Source organism: Pagrus major, chromosome 21 (genome assembly GCF_040436345.1).
Source record: "Pagrus major chromosome 21, Pma_NU_1.0".
Classification (NCBI taxonomy): Eukaryota; Metazoa; Chordata; class Actinopteri; order Spariformes; family Sparidae; genus Pagrus; species Pagrus major.
Genome location: NC_133235.1, coordinates 10,610,208 through 10,629,968, shown reverse-complemented (window position 1 = coordinate 10,629,968; position 19,761 = coordinate 10,610,208). Strand labels below are relative to the sequence as shown.

General features: G+C 42.3%; 2 protein-coding genes across 2 annotated transcripts; both read right to left on the bottom strand.

Annotated features, from left to right (window-relative positions):
* Positions 1–1,455: 1,455 nt before the first annotated feature.
* On the bottom strand, positions 1,456–6,512 carry ipp (intracisternal A particle-promoted polypeptide). Its single transcript, XM_073491187.1, has 10 exons — positions 6,459–6,512; positions 5,626–6,047; positions 5,317–5,528; positions 4,946–5,165; positions 4,668–4,823; positions 4,388–4,555; positions 4,157–4,294; positions 3,681–3,803; positions 2,840–3,060; positions 1,456–2,741 (listed from the first exon to the last, which is right to left on the bottom strand). Exons 2-10 carry the CDS (start codon positions 5,963–5,965, stop codon positions 2,517–2,519), a joined length of 1,803 nt encoding a protein of 600 aa, XP_073347288.1. The 5' UTR covers positions 5,966–6,047; positions 6,459–6,512; the 3' UTR covers positions 1,456–2,516.
* A 5,293-nt stretch (positions 6,513–11,805) lies between these two features.
* On the bottom strand, positions 11,806–18,811 carry LOC141016981 (phosphatidylinositol 3-kinase regulatory subunit gamma-like). The gene is made up of 10 exons (XM_073491595.1): positions 18,452–18,811; positions 16,381–16,492; positions 16,143–16,241; positions 15,842–16,022; positions 15,615–15,731; positions 15,341–15,483; positions 15,061–15,237; positions 14,882–14,956; positions 14,608–14,778; positions 11,806–14,482 (listed from the first exon to the last, which is right to left on the bottom strand). Exons 1-10 carry the CDS (start codon positions 18,504–18,506, stop codon positions 14,209–14,211), a joined length of 1,404 nt encoding a protein of 467 aa, XP_073347696.1. The 5' UTR covers positions 18,507–18,811; the 3' UTR covers positions 11,806–14,208.
* Between the last annotated feature and the right edge of the window lie 950 nt (positions 18,812–19,761).

The window sequence follows — 19,761 nt, the reverse complement described above, 5'->3', positions numbered from 1 at the left end:
TACAGTTATGCTTGGCGCTGACAGCTCCGCTCTTAAGATGCACCCTGAAATGACCAAGCAGAATGCTAAACCAAAACAAGGAGCGCAATGAAGAAAACCCCCAGTGTACAAAAGAGTGAGCCATGAGGAAGACAATACTTATACTGTTATAATACTGTTTTTTAACCTTGAGCCCTGATAGGACTCTACTTAAAAAAAAAAAAGAAAAAAAAAAGTGGAGGCCGGGGTGGTGGTGGCAAGCTTTCCAGCAGCAGCAGTGTGTGGCAGCTTTTGAGTAGGAGCAGTTATGAGTGAGGAGGGAGCCATATTTAGATGGACCGCCTTGTGGTGAGAATAGCTTTGATTGGTGTGAGACTGACTGGTAACGATGACTCGATTGGCAGGCTGTCAGCTGATTACAGCTGGGGCGTATGACTTCCATGTCCTGCATGAACTAATGCTAAGCTTCATTAGTTTGAATAACAGTTTGCAAGTTTCAAAACGGGCATGGAAATGTCTAACTTGTGAGGGTTTAGAGTAAAATATCCAAATGTAGGCAGACTTTGAAATTATTAACCATTTATCAGAAAACATTTGCACAATCACATTTTGTGCTGTGAAAGGTGTCCCTGAATTTAATGTTTGAGCATATTGATGTTACTTGTGCAAATTTGCAATTTTGCATTATTATTTGCATACCTCTCCTTTTCATTGTTGTGTATCTCCAGACTGATAGTCAAAACCACAGCTAAATGATGCAATGTTATGCTTGAGTTTTTCTGCTACCTTCCTAGGTTGTTAAAGATTAATTATGCAGTACAGCTCTGTTACTATAGGAACTGTTCCCAAACATCTGTGAAGCTAAAGCATATGATACAGAGACTTAAATATTTAAAAGATGTAAAGATGGAGACTGACATGAAATGTTAATGTTGAGTGTAAATCCATAAATCCTAGTTTTAGTGGCGGAGGTCTTGCCTTGAACATATGCTGCATCAATAGCGAACAACCTTGCTACTCTACAGTAGCAGACCTCATCCACACAGATGATTGCAGAACCTAATAAGGATGCTAGACAGTCGAGTACAAGAGACAAACTGTACTAAGAAGTACACTTTTTCATATAGGGAGGAGCCACTAATCCAGTGAGATGTCAAATGTAATCAGAGCAAGTGTTGTCACTGTAGTTTGCTTGTTTGCAAAGTGCAGGAAATCCTCTCTTACAAAGTGTGTACAGTCAACTGACGATGTTTGCCATGTACAAACTCAGTGTGATGTTTACAGTGGAGAGTACCTTATACTGTAATTTCTAAACAACAAAGCAACTTTACAGAGTTTTTGGGCAAAGACTGAAAACATCAGTCTAATCTGTCATAACAGACCCATCACACATTCATACCATCACTTAGTACATCCTGGAGACATTGTGAACTGTCTTGTTAATCTTAAACAAAGACCAAGGGGGATACAGGTTCATTTCAAACCCAGCACACACGACTCTTATCAAATTTATTGAGAAGAAGCAACCAAGAAAACGTTTTATTACTATTGTGTGACAATTAATTAACAATCAATTTACAGTACATGATAGGGAATATTGTCACTGTGCAACGGCTCCACTCAGTTTGCAAATATAATGAGCTCCAACATCTAGAGAGAAAAAACTTACCATAAAGAAGGTAAATACATCCCTTAAATTGTGCATTGTCTTGTAGTTATGTTGTTTATCTCAACATCAGAAAGATGAAATGGAAATTGCAGTAATTTCAGGTGCCACTAATGAGTGAAATGATAGGGTACTCTTCACTTGCTTGGATTTCAGTGTAAATAGTGACCAAGAGGCACTATTATTTATAGTATCATATATACAAAAAGGATCCAGTGAAAATTACTGCGCGATAACTGCACCGATGTGACAACAGTGGTGTACTGTTCAAGTAACTAATTATTTACAGAAATCACTTACTATGGAACATTGGTCCCATTACTGAATAGGCTCAAGTGGTTTGATAAATCTTCCAAGTAGCAACGCACTCACCTCAAACATTTCTCTTAAGAACAATAAACTATAAAAACAGTGTTTTCAAATCTTATCCAAGTTCATTCAAGTTGAAAAACTCTCTGGTCCATCCGAGGTAGAACCTCTCCACTGTGAAAAATATCCTTATCACAAGGATCGATGTGTCTTTCAAATACACAAAAGAGAAAAACGAGTCCGTTGGCATGCTGATAGTCTTGTGAAATGAAGTGAGTTGAAAATAAAGACGTAAGTGAGTCATATAACAGTGTGATCGGAAGCGGTTTTGGCAGTTTTTCCAGTTTTAAATAGGCGTAATCTTATGTTTAATAAATGTCAAATGTTCTGGACAAGTAAAATAAAAAGAAACATGTCTAATCCATGTATAAATAACATATATGATAATGTGAAAGCCTACTTGAGACAGAAACTTCTTAAGGTGCAGCTTTTCTTCAGTTTATGCAGTTTTGGGATGATTCAGGTGCTGATATGGATGCTCACAAGCTTAATATTTCGACTGTCAGAGCACAGCCAGCCCGCCGTCACAGCGGCTGGTGATCATGTTGCCAACTTCGGTCCAGGTGTCCAGGTGCGGGTCATAGATTTCCACAGAGTCAACGGTCACCGGGGCAGAGAAGTCTCTGCTGGCAGCTCTGCCCCCAACAGCATACAGCAGCCCATTAACTGCTGACACTGACACGCCTGCACGAGCTGTGGACATTGGGGCCACCTCGACCCATTTCTCCTGTAGACAGAGGTAAGGAGAATGTTAGGACACAGGTATTACTGAAAACTGACTGAAAATTAAATCATCACTGACAGCAACACCTCCCCCCACTCTACCTCTTCTGGACAGTACTTCTCAACTGTCTCCAGCGCACCCAACGCCTCATTCCAGCCGCCCACCGCGTAAATGCAGTTACTGAGGCAGGCGACTCCTACATAGGCCCGACGTGTGACCATGACGGGCAGGGCGCTCCATCGATGGGAGATGGGGTCATATACCTCGGCGGAGCGCAGCTCCATTCCTTCGTCACTGATTCCTCCAATCACATAAATAAACCCTGAGAGGAGATGACAGCATTTACTTCAGAGCACCTTCACTGAGTGTTCAAGTCTTGATGTCAAGAAATAAACTGTAATAAACCCAGGAGAGAAGGGGAGTTCAGTAGTGTGTGTAATTGTGTATGGAAAAAGGACTTAACTATATGTAGAAGTTACACTGGAGTATACACATTTACTTTTCAAGAAAAAGGGAGGACCGCACAGGGTTCCCACATCTTCTTAAAAACATCAAATTCAAGGACTTTTCAATGACTTTGCAGGTCCAATTTCTTCGAAATCAAGGACCAAGGTTGAGATGCAGGACAAGGTTATTTACTGTTACAACAATGAGAATGTTTATAATGAGAACTAGCAGGCTTTACAGAAGCCACAATTAAAAAGAGAGAGAGGCTTCAATGTGTGCTGCTGTGTTACAGTGACAGAAGAAAACTGCTGGTGACACACATGCAGACAAAGAAAAGATAGCCTCTTTACTAACGGTAAGTCAAAATATATGAAAATAATATCAATATATATAAATTCAAGCACTTTCAATGACCCATGTTTATTTATGTGTATGTGTATATTTAATTCAAACATTTTCAAGGATTTCAAGGATCAGTGGGAACCCAGAACACACCTTGTAGCTCACAGCAGCCAAAGTAATAACGAGGAACGGCCATGCTGCCGATGACCTCCCACTTGTTCTCCTCTGGGTCGTATCGCTCCATGGTCTTCCCAATCTCAGAGCCAATCCAACCACCTTAAGAAACACAATGCAATTATCAGGTGGTGGTTATTTTGACTGACATTTCCCAAAATGCTGATTCTAGTGGGGACAAAAGTCCAAAAACACTGGATCCTACATTTGCCACAATGCAAATGACTATTTACCCTCAAAAACTGGCATATGCCCACATCTTTCATGTGTGCGGTTTTCAATGCAAGGTTTCTGTTATACATTTTTAGTAGACATTTTAGACAACTGTTTTTAGGCTGTGTTGTACAAACCATGATCAGCAAACTGATATTCAAATAAGAAATCTGTGAAGTGCCCCTTCAACTAATGTACGAGTTTGTGCTGTATGTATTTTGGTTAAACATGGGGATATTTACCAAGTGCGTACAGAGCTCCGTGGCAGGGGCAGACGCCAACTCCACAGCGGGGATAATTCAGAGATGCCACAGCAGCCCACTGCTTGGTCACTGGGTCGTACCTCTCCGTGCAGTCAAAAATCATTGAGTCTTTCTCACCTAGTGAAAAAACAAAAAACACAACTGAATATTGTTGAGGTTCTTTTATACTTGGGCTCGATCATGAACACAAGATGGGCTCAGCTGTTTCACCTCCAACCACGTAGATCATGCCCTCCAGCACTGCGACCCCCAACCCACTGCGTGCCTGGTGCAGAGACGACACAGTGGTCCAGTACTGGTTAAAGGTGTCGAAGCGCTCCACACAGCTCAACGCCCGGCTGTCACTCCAGCGGCCGCCCTGCAGCCGAGTGTAGCCTCCTGCCAGGAGGAAACAAGTAAAAGTGTGAGCTTTAATGGCATCTTTGATTTTTCTTCTTTGGAATTCATCAAGTTACTTTTCTATGCTAGAGAGAGTGATTTGAAACCGAACCTATGGCATAGAGGTATTTCCGGGCTTTTCTTCTGGGTCTCATCTTAGCTGGTTGGAGCTGACTGTACATCTTATTTTCTTTGGGTGACTTTGAGACTTCAGTGTATTCCTTCAGCAGAGTCTGCAGTGCCACCCGCAGGCTGAAGTCGGTGATACCTTTATTGAAAAATATAAGATGTTGTTTACAATGTGTCATCTCATCATCTTCACAGCAATATTGAGAATATAAACCATCAAATATGTAAAATATAAAGGGCAAAATTGGGTGTTTTCCTTACCCTCTATGTACTTGAACAGTCTCTGTGGGGAAAGCAGAGGGAAGCGAACTGGTTCCAAAACCTCCACTATATGTTTTTTCCTCTTTGCCACATCTTGGAGAACCCAGTCCATTGCTGCAGTGAATACCTGGTACTCATCCTCAATTCTCAGCTCTTCACTTCTTAGCAGCCTCACCAGCTGATCCTTCGACAGGCCCTTAAACTCATCTGTGACACACACCTAAAGGGAGACGGAGACTATCTGTAGGCATAAAGCTGATGGGCTTGTTTTGAGAACAGATTTCATGCACATCCAGCTTTTTCAACTTACCAGGTAAACACAGAACAGCTGAGATATCAAATGACATACAGTGCCTTTGACTGTTTCCTACCTCCAGAAAGTGAACATGAATGTAGTTCTCGGTGAACTCCAGCATATCCATGCAGGCAATCTGCTCCAGGAACTGAAAGATGCCCACACAGTTGATCGGGTCCATGTGGCCCTTGAGAAACTCTCCACAGATAGACACCACCTCGTTCAGCTGCAGCATGTCTGCTGCCACCATCAGCTCCTGGACGTTCTCCACTGTCACACTGATCCCGCCTGATAAGACAGGGGGCACATATCCATTCAGAAAACCGTACACAATTATGCAGATTTGATTGAACATGATGGTGGAAATGTCAGGATCTATGCAGACCTGTGTATATGAAGTCCAGCAAAACCTCAAAGACTTCAGTCTCCACTCCGAGGATCTGCACCTCCTCTTTATCCGCCTCCCGCATCCCCCCGGAGAACAGAGCAGCGAAGTACGGGCTGCTGGCAGCGAGCACCAGCCGGTGGACCCTGAATACCCGGCCGCCTACATTCAGCCCCACGTCACAGAAGTCGGTGCGGAGCCGCATCTTGTTCATCTGGGCCAGGATGAGTCTGGCGTAGCGGTCTGAGGCCAGCAGAGCCTGCTCGGACGCCTGCGTAGCCATGGCAGCATCACCACCACCACCACAACAAGTGGATGTTGACACAGAGATGGAGGACATGGCAGCGGGGGCAGCTCTGTGTTAACATGGGGGCCAGTATTCCCAAACCCTCGTCTCTACTGAGTCTCGGCATCAAACAGGCCTGAAAGACACGAGCTGATTGCATAAACACCAAAAAACACTGAATTCATTGTTGTGTAACAACACAGAGCTGAGGCTATGGCGGCAATAACAAGAGATAAACGTATAAACACGGACTTTCAGGACAGGCTCTTGGTACAACACACTGGTGCTGTCAATGGTGACTTGCTGTCAATCACTCGTTTGCTATAATGGCAATAAAAATAACACCTGCCGTCGCCGTTAGCCAGGCATGCTAGCCAACACACAGCTCACCAGGATGGACTCAACCATCATACTCATTAGTATTATGCTCAACTGTAACAAACAACCTTACCGCTCGACCAAATCTCAGAGTGTCAATTCACAGAGAAGTACGCAGTTTAAAGGGTAAAACATGTCCAAATTTAGCTTGTTTTTAGCAGCGACTTACCCATAACTTTACTGATGCAGGATGCAGGCAACTTCCGTCGCCCTGCAGACTGTCAATCCTTTTTTCTGGATCGACTGCACTCGTCTGGCCGATGAATCTCCAGTCATAATGAATCAATGCCCGATAACGTTGCCTTTTCTGTGAGTTTGTGTCGTCAGCGACCATCATCGTCTCTCTTGACAAACAGAACCTCAAATTACACGAAGGTACTGCTTACTTCGTGCCTTTGAATAATTTTCATATGATTGTTTCTTATTTTTCCGCTGTTTACCGAATAATTCACGCCAGGTTGGTCAAAACACACAACGCCAGATGGCAGTGTTGCCTTTGAACAAGCAGCTAAAAAAAATGGAAGGCCTTGACAACAAGCCACAGAAACCTACCATGTGAATTATCATAGTATTCTTAGCATGTCAGCCCCCAGCAAAATGGTAATTTTAGACGTAGCTATCCTCCACTGTGTTGGCTGCAACCTCTTCCACTGGAGACTTGACCAAGCCTTCAACCTTAGCCTACTCTTAGACAGTGGCAATGGGTAGTCCAGTTTGTTTTAATCAGTAGCTTGACTTCAAATTAGTTTAAATATTACGTTGGAAACCTGTTATTACATACAGAAATCCACTGCTCGGTCCCATTAGACCTGTCTGGTCCACTGAACTGAGGTGAAAATCGTCTGTGACAGTTTCAGGAAAAAGTCTGAGGTGAAAATCGTCTGTGACAGTTACAGGAAAAAGTCCTGCAACTGTCACTTGACTTGAATTTCCTGCTATTTCAACGTGTCACCCAGATTTTAACAGCCAGGAGAGCTTGTGTTGGCACCAGTGTTGGCCAATTAAAATTCAGACATAGATATGTGCCAACCTGGCTACCCTTTGTCCTACGCTGTTGGTTGGGTTTCCCTCTTGTTGCCCTATATTCTTGAATTTCCAGTGTGTCTCGTTACCCTAAAGGGCAGCCACCATGGCCATTATCTCAGACGGACAATTAGCTTATCGGATACAGCCTAAACACACTCTTAGTAAGCCAATATAAGGTGGAGCTCACCTTTTGAACCGAGTGAGCTTTAAAAAAAACCAAAAAAACCTGTCTCTTCAACGTTCATCTTCTTTTGCAGTGTCATATCTTGGCAGGGATTAAAAAATATAACCTGTAATGTGTATCGTTCCATTAAAATGCTGCTCAAATAGTCTTAACATGTTCATCAGAGAAACAAAAAAAATCTGGAAGGACAATGTATTCTTCATCCTTGAATAAGATTAATTATTTCCCTATAGTGGCCTGATCACTGTCACTTTCCACGCAGCCTGAGTTATGTGTTAATCACATTGTGTATTTTTAGCAGTCGTGCATTATCCAAGCTGTTTAGTGATTCAAGAGCCTCATTGATGTTTCATTGTAGAGTGACAACAGCCTTCTTTCAGTCAATGGATGGTACATGCTGGTGAGGGACAACATACACGTTCTCTTGTCCAACATGACAATGTGTCCATGAGAGGTTGGTTTAAATAACTGATAAAGACATTTGTTGATGGCTGTTCATGGCTATTGACGAGAACAGGTCTCTGCTAAATTCTTTAAATGAATCTTAATGACAGAATTTTCATTCATCATCTGTAGTGTTAAGGCTTTTTACGTTTCATTTGTAAAATGAAAGTGTCTCTTTTTCTTTGTCTTTTGTTCTTTATGCTGCTGCCTGGGCAGGTGTCTCTTGTAAAACAGGTTTTGATAAGTAGGTGAGGTGCTAAAAGACAGACTTCTTTCAGCGAACTTGGCTCTGTTACAGTGTGATTATGCTTTTTTTTTTTTAATAAGGCATGGCTGTAGTCTAGACTTATTTCTCCTATAGGCAATGTTTTGCTTGTCATGAACATGACAATTATGTTCACTGATCATCATGTCTCTCCATTGTGGTGATACGAAGCAGGGGGTTTGCCTTGCTCCAAGAATCTCCCATGTAGTTGGAGAAAAAGTAAATAGTGTGAGGGTCTTCCTATGGAAAGTGGTCACCATAATTACCGTTCTGTTTTAAGTGCAGGGTATGTCTGACTTTTTCGTCAGGGCTCTCTGTCTTCTGGCAAGACGTTGCTTTCACCAGGAAAGAAAAACATCATGAGTTGAAACTGACAGCTTAAGGGTTCTTATAGGAGTAACTAGAGTTCAGAGTTTTGTGAGCCCTTATGATTGGCTTTTAATCATACTAGATAATGCAAAACAAGCAAGAACCCTATGGTAACAGTTTTATTATTATTTCCAAAACTTTGGCCATTACTAATACAGTAAAAATAATGTATTTTGTGTTAATAATACTATTTCCTTGACATTACAAAGACATCGTAGTTGCAAACCCTGTATCATCGACATGTTTGTTCTTATATTGCCAGACAAGGCTCCTGTCCTCGCCTGACAGGGCTTGTGAACTGCGTAACCCTTCCTTATCTTAGCTCAGTTCATTGCCTACAGTGTAAAGACAGTATTATGCTTTTAGACCAAGCAGGATTCTGATTTGAACTCTGAAGCTTCTCTGCCATCTGCACCGGAGCCGGTGTCTATCAGGCCCGTGCCACATTGGTTTGCTGGCCGCGTGCCCGCTGGTTCTTTTTTAATCTATTTGAGAGCTGAACTCCTCCAATGAGATTGTCCTGAGAGCTTGACGGTTGCTGAGGTCCTTTACTCATTACAGCCAAAATCTTTAGTGAGGATTTTTTTTTTCTCCTTGAGAAATAGAAGTACAATGTAATATGTGCGTCACAGGTCGAATTGGGAGGAAATCATACAAATAGTTGTAATTTTATATTATATATACTTATATTTTAGAGTTTAGTCCTGTTTTACCTGTTTCAAGGAGGTGGGATCCTTTTACATGCATGGGCTATGATCAGGTATTGTGCCAATCTTATTTAGTTGTGTATCTGGATTGGCAGTTCTCCTGAATAGTCAGCAAGCAGTTGTATGTTATGCCCCTTACTCTAATCACTATTAACAGAAGTCACTTATAATACTTTTTGGAAGCATCCTATGAACTATATGATCTGATGCCACTCTGTTGTTATTCTTCATCTTATCATTTACTTTGTTTGGTACTTTGTTTCATTCAGTTTGTCTTTTATTTTAGTGAACCCACAGTACAGTTACTACAGTTTTCAGTAAAGCATGAGACCTCAGGCAGGATTGATTGGGCCACCAGACATATGGCCTCAAAATATTATCCTAAATATTTTGTTGAATATGTATAATATTCACTGTAGAGTTAAAGGTGTTGTCTTGCCACTACTGTGGCTTGAGGCTTGGTTACAGTAGGCAATCAGACATTTGTTATTAAAACAAGAAGAAAAAAAAAACATTGATTAGCCTACAAACTTTCGCATCATTTTCATTGTGAAACTTGATTAAGTGTAAGTGTCTGTGTATTTGCTACAATACTTCCAGGACTGGAAACATTTCTCCAGCTCCATTTTCTAGCTTTTCCTGAACAAACCCTGTGACCCTAAATTCTTAAACATTCATACTCATATAAAATACATATACAATACACAGAAAGAATGTTTGGCTTTTGTTTGTGGTGTTCCTAGAAAGGCTTCAAAGAGGCTGGTAGTGGTTCAGCCTGTAGCCTAGTGCTTGGCAGGCAACAGTGTCTGTTGCCTTCAGCCTATAGCCAGCTATAATGTGAGCTAGTAAAAAAAAAAGAGGAAAAAAAATCCCTCTTATCGATTCTGCCTCCAACATAGCAACTGCTCGCTGATTGGACGACGCGCTGCACGTTCTCGGCCTCCCATTGGCCGGTCGGGTAGCGTGGAGACGGTGGAGTCGGACGGAGACAGAGGGGAGGAGAGACGTGATTGGCTGCCGCTGCACTGAGAGCGAGAAAACCTCTTTTTCTGAAAGCCTGCGAGACAGTTGATGGTGTGTGTGTTTTAGGCGTGACTCCAGAGGTAATTCATCCTGCCAGCCCCCCCCCCCCCTCCACCCTTCAGCCAGGACGTATTTAAATTGAGAACTATAAAGCTAAATGACTATGAATTTAAACGAGCGAGGTCCACGGCTGAAGTGTGCCGACAACGACGGAGAAAGGGAGGAAAGTAGAGACGGTGTGTATGTATGAGCAAGAAAAACACGTGAGGGCTGCTGTTTCTTGTTTTGTATTTTTCTTTTAGCTTCACATAGATTAAAGTAAGATTCAGGGAGTTTGGGAAAATTCAACTGAGCAGCCAGTGTAAACGAAACTGCTGTCAGAGCAAATAGCTTTGGGGTAAAGCCAGGTGGGAGTGTACTTCAGGTCAAAGGAGATGCAGCAGAGGCCCAACTTGACCTTTCCAGCCTTCATTTTTTATACCATCCTGTACAGGAGATAGAAACATTTTGAGCACTTCTTCCTGTCCCTCCTCTTTTCCTGTCTGTCCACCCCACACACTTTCTCTACCCACTCGCTCTGTCTTTAGGACATTCATGCAGCAGCCTGAGTGTGACTCAGCGCTGGTACAGTCTGTCCTATCTATCTATCTCCCTTGCATCTGGTCCATCCCGAGCAGAACACACATGCTGCCTGTCCACCAACTCTCTATGCTGACACAGGTAAGAGGGAGTAATCCGTGGCCTGGAACTGAGGCTCTGCTCCAGTACATCCCCGCCCTCTGCTCGTCATTAATCCCTACCTAACGCAGACCTTATGTGATGGTTGAAACACGCCACCTGTTGCTCTGGTCACCGAGGGCCAATGGTGGCGTCGCCCAGGGTGAGCATCATCACCATTGGTGGCCACAGTATGCTGTGTTTCTGTGTCAGCGGTGCAATAGTGGAAAATTTGGACCACGTTGATGTTGTGTACTTATCGGATAACAATGGTGTTGAGTGTGATAAGTTCTGGAAACTCAAGCTGGCTGGTACCAAGTATTTACAGCTGAGCTACATTCCTTTCACAAGAGCTTCCAAAAAGCTTGTTTGAAATGACAGAACGTTCATAGTGAGGTATGTCCGATAGATTGTTTTCTAGTGACTCCACAGCGGCCAGACTGTGAAGGGAAAGGGCCTGCACATATCCTGCTATTGTCTTTATCGCTTCCTTTCTCTTCCATCTGTCCACAGTGTGTCCTCCAGTACCCCCGCTGCCTCCTATCTCTGCTGACCCGAGGATAAGCTCATCAGACGACAATGGCTCCACTAGAGACAGACGGTATATTTTAGATAACCAGCACTTTCTATGCTTTGTATTTGGTCATTATTCTACCCATGGTATAGAAATGTCAACATTACTTGGAAAGAAATAGCTCCTGAAATCTTTTTACATGGCTATAAACACTGTAGACTGTGAAAGCAATCAACTGTTCAAAGAAAAAGCAAAGGATTATGCAAGTTGACAAAACCCTCATCAGTTTATTGTCTTTCAGCAAGAAAAAAAGGTCAGGATCTCACATTGCTTAGCTTCATCCAAGGAGTTTCCTCAATCCCCCAGTGGAGTTATATTTTTATAAGAGGCTTAATCACCCTCCTTCCATAAACAAACCTCAGAAATACATTTTACAGGTTCTCTGTACAGAGTATCTATTGTCCTCAAACTTGAAAAATGTGCCAAGTTCAACATGGATTCCTTTCCTCTTAAGCTATGTAGGTGGCATGTCATGAAAAACATTCATAGCTCGAGCAATGCCACACTTCAAGTAATGGAGGCAGGATACTTCCGGACCTCTGGCAGTTCACACAAACATCGGAGGCCACATCATACCGACACCACCAAAGAGAGTGCATTTTTGTGGCAAATGTCAACCTCTCATAACAACATTACCTTCACCACCATCATCGTCGTCGTCGTCATACATTGCAACAATAAGAAATACTGTTGGATTGCACTTTCTTCAAGCTTTCATCTTGTGGCATGTTTATAGAAAAAATATATATAGAATACAAAAAGCTTATACTTCTTTGAGTAACAGAATATAACATACAGTACTTCAGATTATGTTTTGATCAGCACATCAGCAGGTGTACATAATTTCCCCTACCTTTGCCCAAATGCAATTACCGGACTTAACAGGGATGTAGTTTTGCTCACTATTAAGTGCTTTGGTCAATGGGTTTAACATTACAATGGTATTCTACAGGATGTTAATGCTACATAATTATCCACTGTATATGAATGTCTGTTAACAAAGGGGCAAATTGTCCAGATGCACCACGACTCTTCACATATTCACACGTGGCGTTTACCCAAAAATGGTTTGGTCCACCAAACCCATATGACGGAAACAGCCTGTTTACAGAACCATTTTTCACCCTCACAAACACACTACGCAGTAGTGAACTATGGAGTTATATTTCAGCACCATTCCTGAGCACGTAATGGGAAATTGAGTACAGAATAATGGTTTTTTTTGTAAGCACATAAATTATATTTTGAAAAAAAAAAAATTAAAAAAAAGTTATATAATTCAAACAAAGATTAATTTAATTTGAAACTAAACAATTATTTTGTGCTCAATATATTTATTATAGTGTTACCTATTATCCACATAAGTGCACAATGATTGTGCTTCAGTGCAAGCCACAATACTGGAGTTGATCATTTCTGATTGGCTGTTTTGGCTCCACTCTGATTGCTAGTAATAATATCAGTTACTGTGGGTGTAAGGAAGCACTAGAACAATGGTGAGCAGCTTAACACCCCCATGTAAGTTGTATTAAATTTTGTTTGTGAGTTAGTCTAAACTTACTATCTTGGTATCTTGCAGTAAGCTAACTAAGCAAGTTGGCTTTCTTCATGATTTACAGTGACACAGCTAAGACATTGTAATGTTTAATCTAGTTCCTTGAAAAATAAAGGAACTTAAACTCCTCTGCCTCTAATTTCTTTGATTCAGTAGCACAGCTGGCTGTTACTAGTGTAGAGGCCTGAGTCTGAGTCTAATACTTAGCATTTGACTAGTTAATATACACCACCTTGTAGCACCCTCTGTACATCAAAATATGTACGATTTATTTTAATTTGAACATTAAGAAGAGGGCAATAGCTGTGTGCTTATGTAGATATTAGCAAACAGGTAAGTAAATTTACTGCGGACATAAAAATTCTCCCTCAAATTCAAGTCCTTTGAATGCTAAATAATGTCTTTGCTTAATATAACTCACATGCTTGCAAAAAAATCAGCTCCCATGGTAGAGTGTGTACCATGTCTCAAGGCTACGTTCTTACTGCTGCATGTCATCTCCCCGTCTCACTCCCCCTGCCTTTCCTGTCACTTTCCATTTTTTCGCTATCTGAATAAAGCATAAATGTGGAACAAATTACTTTAAAAAAAGAAGAAAGGAAAAGCCATTACACGCTCAGGTATGAGAAACTCCATAGTACCATATTTCTAACCTATAGGTCAAATTCTCTGAACTGAATTAATTTTAACTAGGGAAATGGACATCTCTAGCAACATCAACTCTGGTTGTAAAAGTCAAACAAAGGTGCAGCACCTGATGTCAGAGAGCAATTTTCTCATTGTCAACATCCCTACTGAAAACGGTGTCCATTAAACCAATGGCAACAAATGAAGTACAAAAAAAAATATTAAAAGCTTAAACAGTCTCTTTGAAAAAAAAAAAAAAAAAAACAACGTTCAAGCTGACATTCAAGTTCGGGGTCCCACTTCAATCTGTGAAATCCCATTCACAAAACCGATGGAATCACTGTAGTGCAAAAATTTACACATTGCACCTCGATGCAGTCATTCTCGCAGGAAACAGTAAACATGTCCTGTTGTCTCTTTCTGTTGGATTACATCTCTGGAGCTGCAGGCGGGAGTCCCGCTGTGTGTTTTGGAGTCTGTAAGAGTTTGTGTTCCTCTGCATGTTGAGAAGGCGTGCCTGCAGCGTTGGCATGTACTGGATGTGACAGCCGAACATCCAGGGCGTCATTGTGTTGGGCTAAGGAGTGCAGGCGATAGTGCAGGACAAGGTCTTTCAGTGAGCAGTGGACGTCGTAGGGCTCAGCAAAGCCATATCCGTGTGGTGTGCTGTAGATCATACAATGCTTCACTTCTTCATTCACGCTGTAATGTATGAAGAAACAGGAAAAAAAAAATCAAATCGAGCGCCACACGATTACAGCATGTGCAGCAGCAATATTGAAATTGATCCAATCTCCAGATATTAACTTCTAAAATGTAATACTCACACAACAGAGCAGGCGTAGCATCCCTGTTTGCTGCTCTCACGGATCAGGAACGTTCCAGGAGCTTTACCTTGGAGCATCTCCTCGGCCTGCGTCCGGCTAAGTTCACCAACAAACCAGTTCGTCTCATCCTGATGCGGCAAATTCTTCTCGTCTCCCTTCAACACGTATGTACTGAAAAAACAACAGTTGTATTTTAACACCAACTCTGTTTCGTTTACAAGTTATCAGCAGCATTCTTAAATATTGTTTCAACAAAGAATTTGGTGAAACTTACTCATCAAGGCTGTCACTCTGCGTCCCCAGCCAGTCATTTATGCGTTTCTGCCGTACGCCTTTGTGATTAAGCCAGCTGGAAGGAGAGATGTCAAGAGAGATTTAACATTAACATAAAATAATTAGACTGAATTATGTTTTCACCATAGATACCACAAACAATATTGTGAGGCTGCTTACTTGAGGTACTGGTCTCTGATGTTGCGTAGCTGGATGAGGTTGGGTCGCAAGCTGTTCATCTTCCTATCTGTCTCTCTGTAGTCCTCCACCTGCGTTCTCAAGTCTTCCTCCAGATGGATTTTGCTGTCGTAGATCTCCCCGAGACGACACTTCAGCTTCTCGTAATTTATCAGAAAGCTAACGAGAGAAAGCAAAGGTCACAGGTCTGAATAGAGTTCAACAGATGCGGGCTACATTTGCCCAAATCACACATTTTTTTGACCATGATGAAATTAAGTACCTCTCCAGATCTTTGTCGGCCCCCTCAGACTGATTGTTCCGCTCAAACTCCTCTCCGTAGCGTTCCTGTTCGCGACACTGCTCCTCGAAGATCAGCATTGTCTCATTAAAGGCCTCAATTGCTGTCCGCTTCATCTGGATCTCCTGCGTCACAGAGAATACATCCAGTAAGGAAAAACTCAGGACCCCCATGAACATAAATTCTACTGTTTAGAAAGGTATTGATATTTTGCTCTTAGAGACCATCAGAGCTCATTTAATAAGTTTGTTTTTACCTGTGAGGTCTTTGTGAAAGCTTCATAAAGACGATCAAACTCCTTCGTCTTCTCTTGATACTGAGTGTGAACCTCCTTGAGCTTTCTTCCAGCAACATCGACGCTGTCTTCTTTCACCTGACGACAAAAATAACACTTAAATATGCACAATACATAATCCTTTCAAAAGTGTCAGACTTCTGATCGACATTTTTATCCTAGAACATAAAGTAACAGTTGTCACTAACCTGCTGGAAGCGGGACACAGGATGGGTGAGCATCAGGTCCAGTGTGGCATTGTACTCCACCAATGGATGGTGCTGATAGTGCCAAATGAGCTCGACCACTGAAGTGAATGTGAGGGGGTCCGAGAAGCCGTACTTGCCATCACGGTGGTAGATCTTGATCAGCTTGTTGTGTCCGTCTTTCCTGTAAAAGTGAAACACAAAGCACAAAATTAGACTATTAGTGTAAAATAAACTGTAACCCCCTTTTGTTTGTGGTAGCGCTCTCATGGAAAGAATCATATTCTCTCTTTCTGCTGCTTACCTTAATGTCAGCGTAAAGTCTCCTTGCAGCTTTGTGGATGCGTCACGCACCATGAAGGAGCCATCAGGTGTGTCTCGGAGCTTCTCATTCACCTCATCCCTGAGGGAAAATCAGTTAACGGTTAACAGATCAGACATACCGATATGTCAAACAATCAACACGTATTCAGAGCACACCTTAGCGTGCGCAAGAATGACGGCATATCTGAAACAGGACTGTTAAAGTTAAGATACACTACCTGCTTATGTCTCCCCAGTACCATTCAGCGTCCTGTAGCGAATACATGGGAGGCGCAAGGCAGTTGTTGTTCATGGTGGAGGACACTGGCTTTGTGGACCTGGGAGGGAGAGCTAGACAGCAAAAGAGAAAGAGAGATAAGAGAAGGAAATGCAAACGATCCGGACGACAGTTTCTTAGAAAGAGATCTGTCTGGGATTGCGATTGCATTGATCTGTTGTGACATCAAGAGAAGTGCTGTAGACGCGACTTTCAATATTATGACTATTGCAATCAAGGATGTGTGTTATGGAAATACAGTGTTCTCAATGTATACCAACCCCCTAAACCCCCCCACTAACACACACAGTTTGTCACACCCTTGTTTGACTGAGCCTGTCAAGCTCTGAGGACAAGCCCAGGCATGTTTCCAAGAGATATCCCTCCCCTAATCATTACCAAGATCTTAAGTGTGGTCAGCACTGCTCATTTCAGAGGACTGTCAATCAACAACTATAAAACCATTTTTTTTACTTTGGGGCGTTCAATTGCCTCTCCCATTCTAGCTTCTAAAAGTTTGCAGCCGCCTCGGGCACTGTCCTGCACTGCATGAAAGGCATTAAATAAACCAGAAGTTATATTTTGAGCCCTCTTGGACCACTCCTCCCATTTAATAATGATTGCACGCTTACAGATCCTCTTAAGTTTTCCGTCAACCTTAAAGGAATAAAAAATCTGCGAGTCTGGCCGAAAGATTAAGCGCTTTCCTAAAAATGAAAAAGGAGGGCAAACCGCATCAAGAGGAGGTGAAGGGCGATATATTTCACTGCAGGACAAAAGTGCCTTTCATGAGGCAGTTAGGGAGAATACAAGAGCACCCTCAGAGAGGAGAAAATGTGGCTTTCTCCCACCATCCGCTCTCCTCTTTTTCTGACCTTAAAATAAACAAAAGGCAGGTGCAGCAGCACAGTGGCAGGCACAAAAAAAAAAAACGAAAAATCTGCGGCTCCTGAACTCAGCAAAATTAAATGTGCACACCTTCCCCCCTCCTCCTCCTCTGTCTGTGTCCTGCCAAGAAACTCTCTCCTGGCTTCCAAAACCCACATGCACATACCAGTACAGACAAGAGCCACGTAATTTAAGTGTGGAATAATAAAAAATATCAATTCAGTCACGGTGCAGCCTGGTTTGGCAGTGTGTTCAGCCCAGAAAGCACACAAGGAGTTGCCACTGAAGCATATACAACACAGACCTTATGGGAACAATACAGCTTATCTGTGTGGTTCTTATGGTGTGTCAGCAGGCTGGTATTCATTTTAAGCTCGTACTCTGTAGATATCTCGAAATAATAAATGCACGGGGCCAACAAGACGATGCAATTTCAATTTGCTCAAGTCAAAATAATTCTGCTAGCTAGGTGGTTATTTAAAAAAAAAAACCGACATAACAGCACAGAAATGCTGAACGCACAAGTGTGACACATTGCTAGGACCGTGTAATAGCTCCGAGGTCAGATGACAAATGTAAATAAAAAATGAAGTGTTGTTAGTTTAGTCATGAGACGAGCTGTCTAGTCTGCTTGCCTCTAGCCTACTTCCAGAGCTAGCACACAAATTAACCACGGCTGGCTGCAGAGGAGAACAAAGCGATCGTTTCATGCGGCGCTCATTAACACACACTCAACTTATCCCCCTTTTAAAAATGCACCCTTCACACTGTCATACACCTTCATCAGATCTGCTGGACTGTGCGAGGCTGCAAAAACCGCCATGCAATTCTTGCCCAGGTTGGTCATACGTGCTGGGACAAAAGAAAAAGAGGCAAGCCACTGCGCCTGGTCCACAGAAAGGTATTACGTAATTGGCAAGTGAATTGCGCTATGCATGCCTGGGCAATGCCACTGGGGGAGCGCAGCACTCAGGACCTGGCCATTATAACGTCTGACCGACACCTGCACAGCTTTTTTCCTCACATGTCAACTTCATTACAGACTGTACATTATACACAAGATGGAGAATAAAAGCAGAAAGCGAATAAAAAGGTTTCCCGACCCCCCGCAGATCAGACAATGGCTGCCTTTAACCCTAACTTACCTGGTGGTGATTGATCCATTTCGATGTAGAATAAACCTTCGGGAGGATAAACCATTCCTGTACTAAAAGAGTAGTCCAGGTTGCTGCTGTTGTCGTCTTTGCGCGTAATTGGGAAAAAAAAGAAAATGCACGTTTCCTTTTGCGCAAATGAACCTAATTTAGGTTACTTCAATGCAGTCGCAGACGCCACGTCCTACATAGATGTGGACAAAAGGGAAATTCCTTCGATTCCGACTCCATAAAATAGCCCAAAGTCCAAGTGTGTTTTCTCAACATAGCCTGTCTAATTAGGGGGATTTTTTTGTCAGGGGGGTAGATTGTCAGTTGGTGCCTTCCCTCTGTGCGGCGGAGCTCTACTTTACTTCACCTCGGAAGTGGAGCGACTTTAAAGGGCTGTTCGTAACATCATCTTGGCGCGGTCCAACCCGCGGCTACAGTAGGGGTTTTCTTTTTCTCGCAGGATTCATTGTCACGTAAAAGACGCGCAGTTACGTTTCTGTCACACTGATGAACGAAAAGAAGCATTTTAAAGTCCAATCTGCATATGAACATTTTATGTGGTGTGTTATACACGGAGATGCCTCGTATATGCCACATCAGTACCCTCTAAAATGTAATGGTACATTCCAGACCGTTTCATTCAACTCTCCTCAAGCAGCACTGTAACAGCTGAAAAAATCCTTTCAGGGCATGAATGGAAAAGAAAAAAGCCTCTCTATTAGCTTAAATGATTAAATAAGATCATGAGCTAACTTATATCTTATGTGCTATATATTAATACGTCAAAACAAATGCAAGCATTTTCTGCCACTTTAGGGGTTTGCCCTAATGTACTGGAGAGTGAATAGGTTGCAATGAAATGACATCATACTAGGCATATAGGTTTTTCGATAATTAAACTGCCCTCAGCTGTTTGGCTGAGAGCGCCAGGCGTAAACCCTTTTGTCTGAGAGGTGACAGAGTAGCCTGTCTAGTTGGCAAGTGTGTGTGTGTTATATTCTTGTTAAGCTTGTCAAACACGTTCGGCAGCAAAAATGGCATCTTGACTGCCACCGCTCACAATTATTGCTGCTCTGAGATCATCGTTTTGCACACGTGATGGATAATAGCAGGTGTGTTAACACCTTTACACATTAGTGACCTGAAATTGAAACGGGGTGGAAAGTATTGATCGTTTTATGATGAGGCATTCTCCTGTTTCTATCAGGATTACTTTCTCCTTATGCATTCATGTTGGATGAATACATGCATTGTAGTTCATTCATGACACAGGATGACATTGTGCTATAAATTTAAACAACCAGGGCCTC

What these genes read in the sequence shown, in the direction of transcription:
- LOC141016981 (XM_073491595.1), bottom strand. Translation starts at nt 18,506, where the DNA reads ATGGTTTATCCTCCCGAAGGTTTATTCTACATCGAAATGGATCAATCA. An exon ending in CTTTCACAAAGACCTCACAG is followed by an intron (nt 15,484 to 15,614) that starts GTAAAAACAAAC and finishes TCTGTGACGCAG; the next exon opens with GAGATCCAGATGAAGCGGAC. An exon ending in CAGAGTGACAGCCTTGATGA is followed by an intron (nt 14,779 to 14,881) that starts GTAAGTTTCACC and finishes TTGTTTTTTCAG; the next exon opens with TACATACGTGTTGAAGGGAG.
- ipp (XM_073491187.1), bottom strand. Translation starts at nt 5,965, where the DNA reads ATGTCCTCCATCTCTGTGTCAACATCCACTTGTTGTGGTGGTGGTGGT. An exon ending in TTCATGTTCACTTTCTGGAG is followed by an intron (nt 5,166 to 5,316) that starts GTAGGAAACAGT and finishes GTCTCCCTTTAG; the next exon opens with GTGTGTGTCACAGATGAGTT. An exon ending in ACTGTTCAAGTACATAGAGG is followed by an intron (nt 4,824 to 4,945) that starts GTAAGGAAAACA and finishes TTTTCAATAAAG; the next exon opens with GTATCACCGACTTCAGCCTG.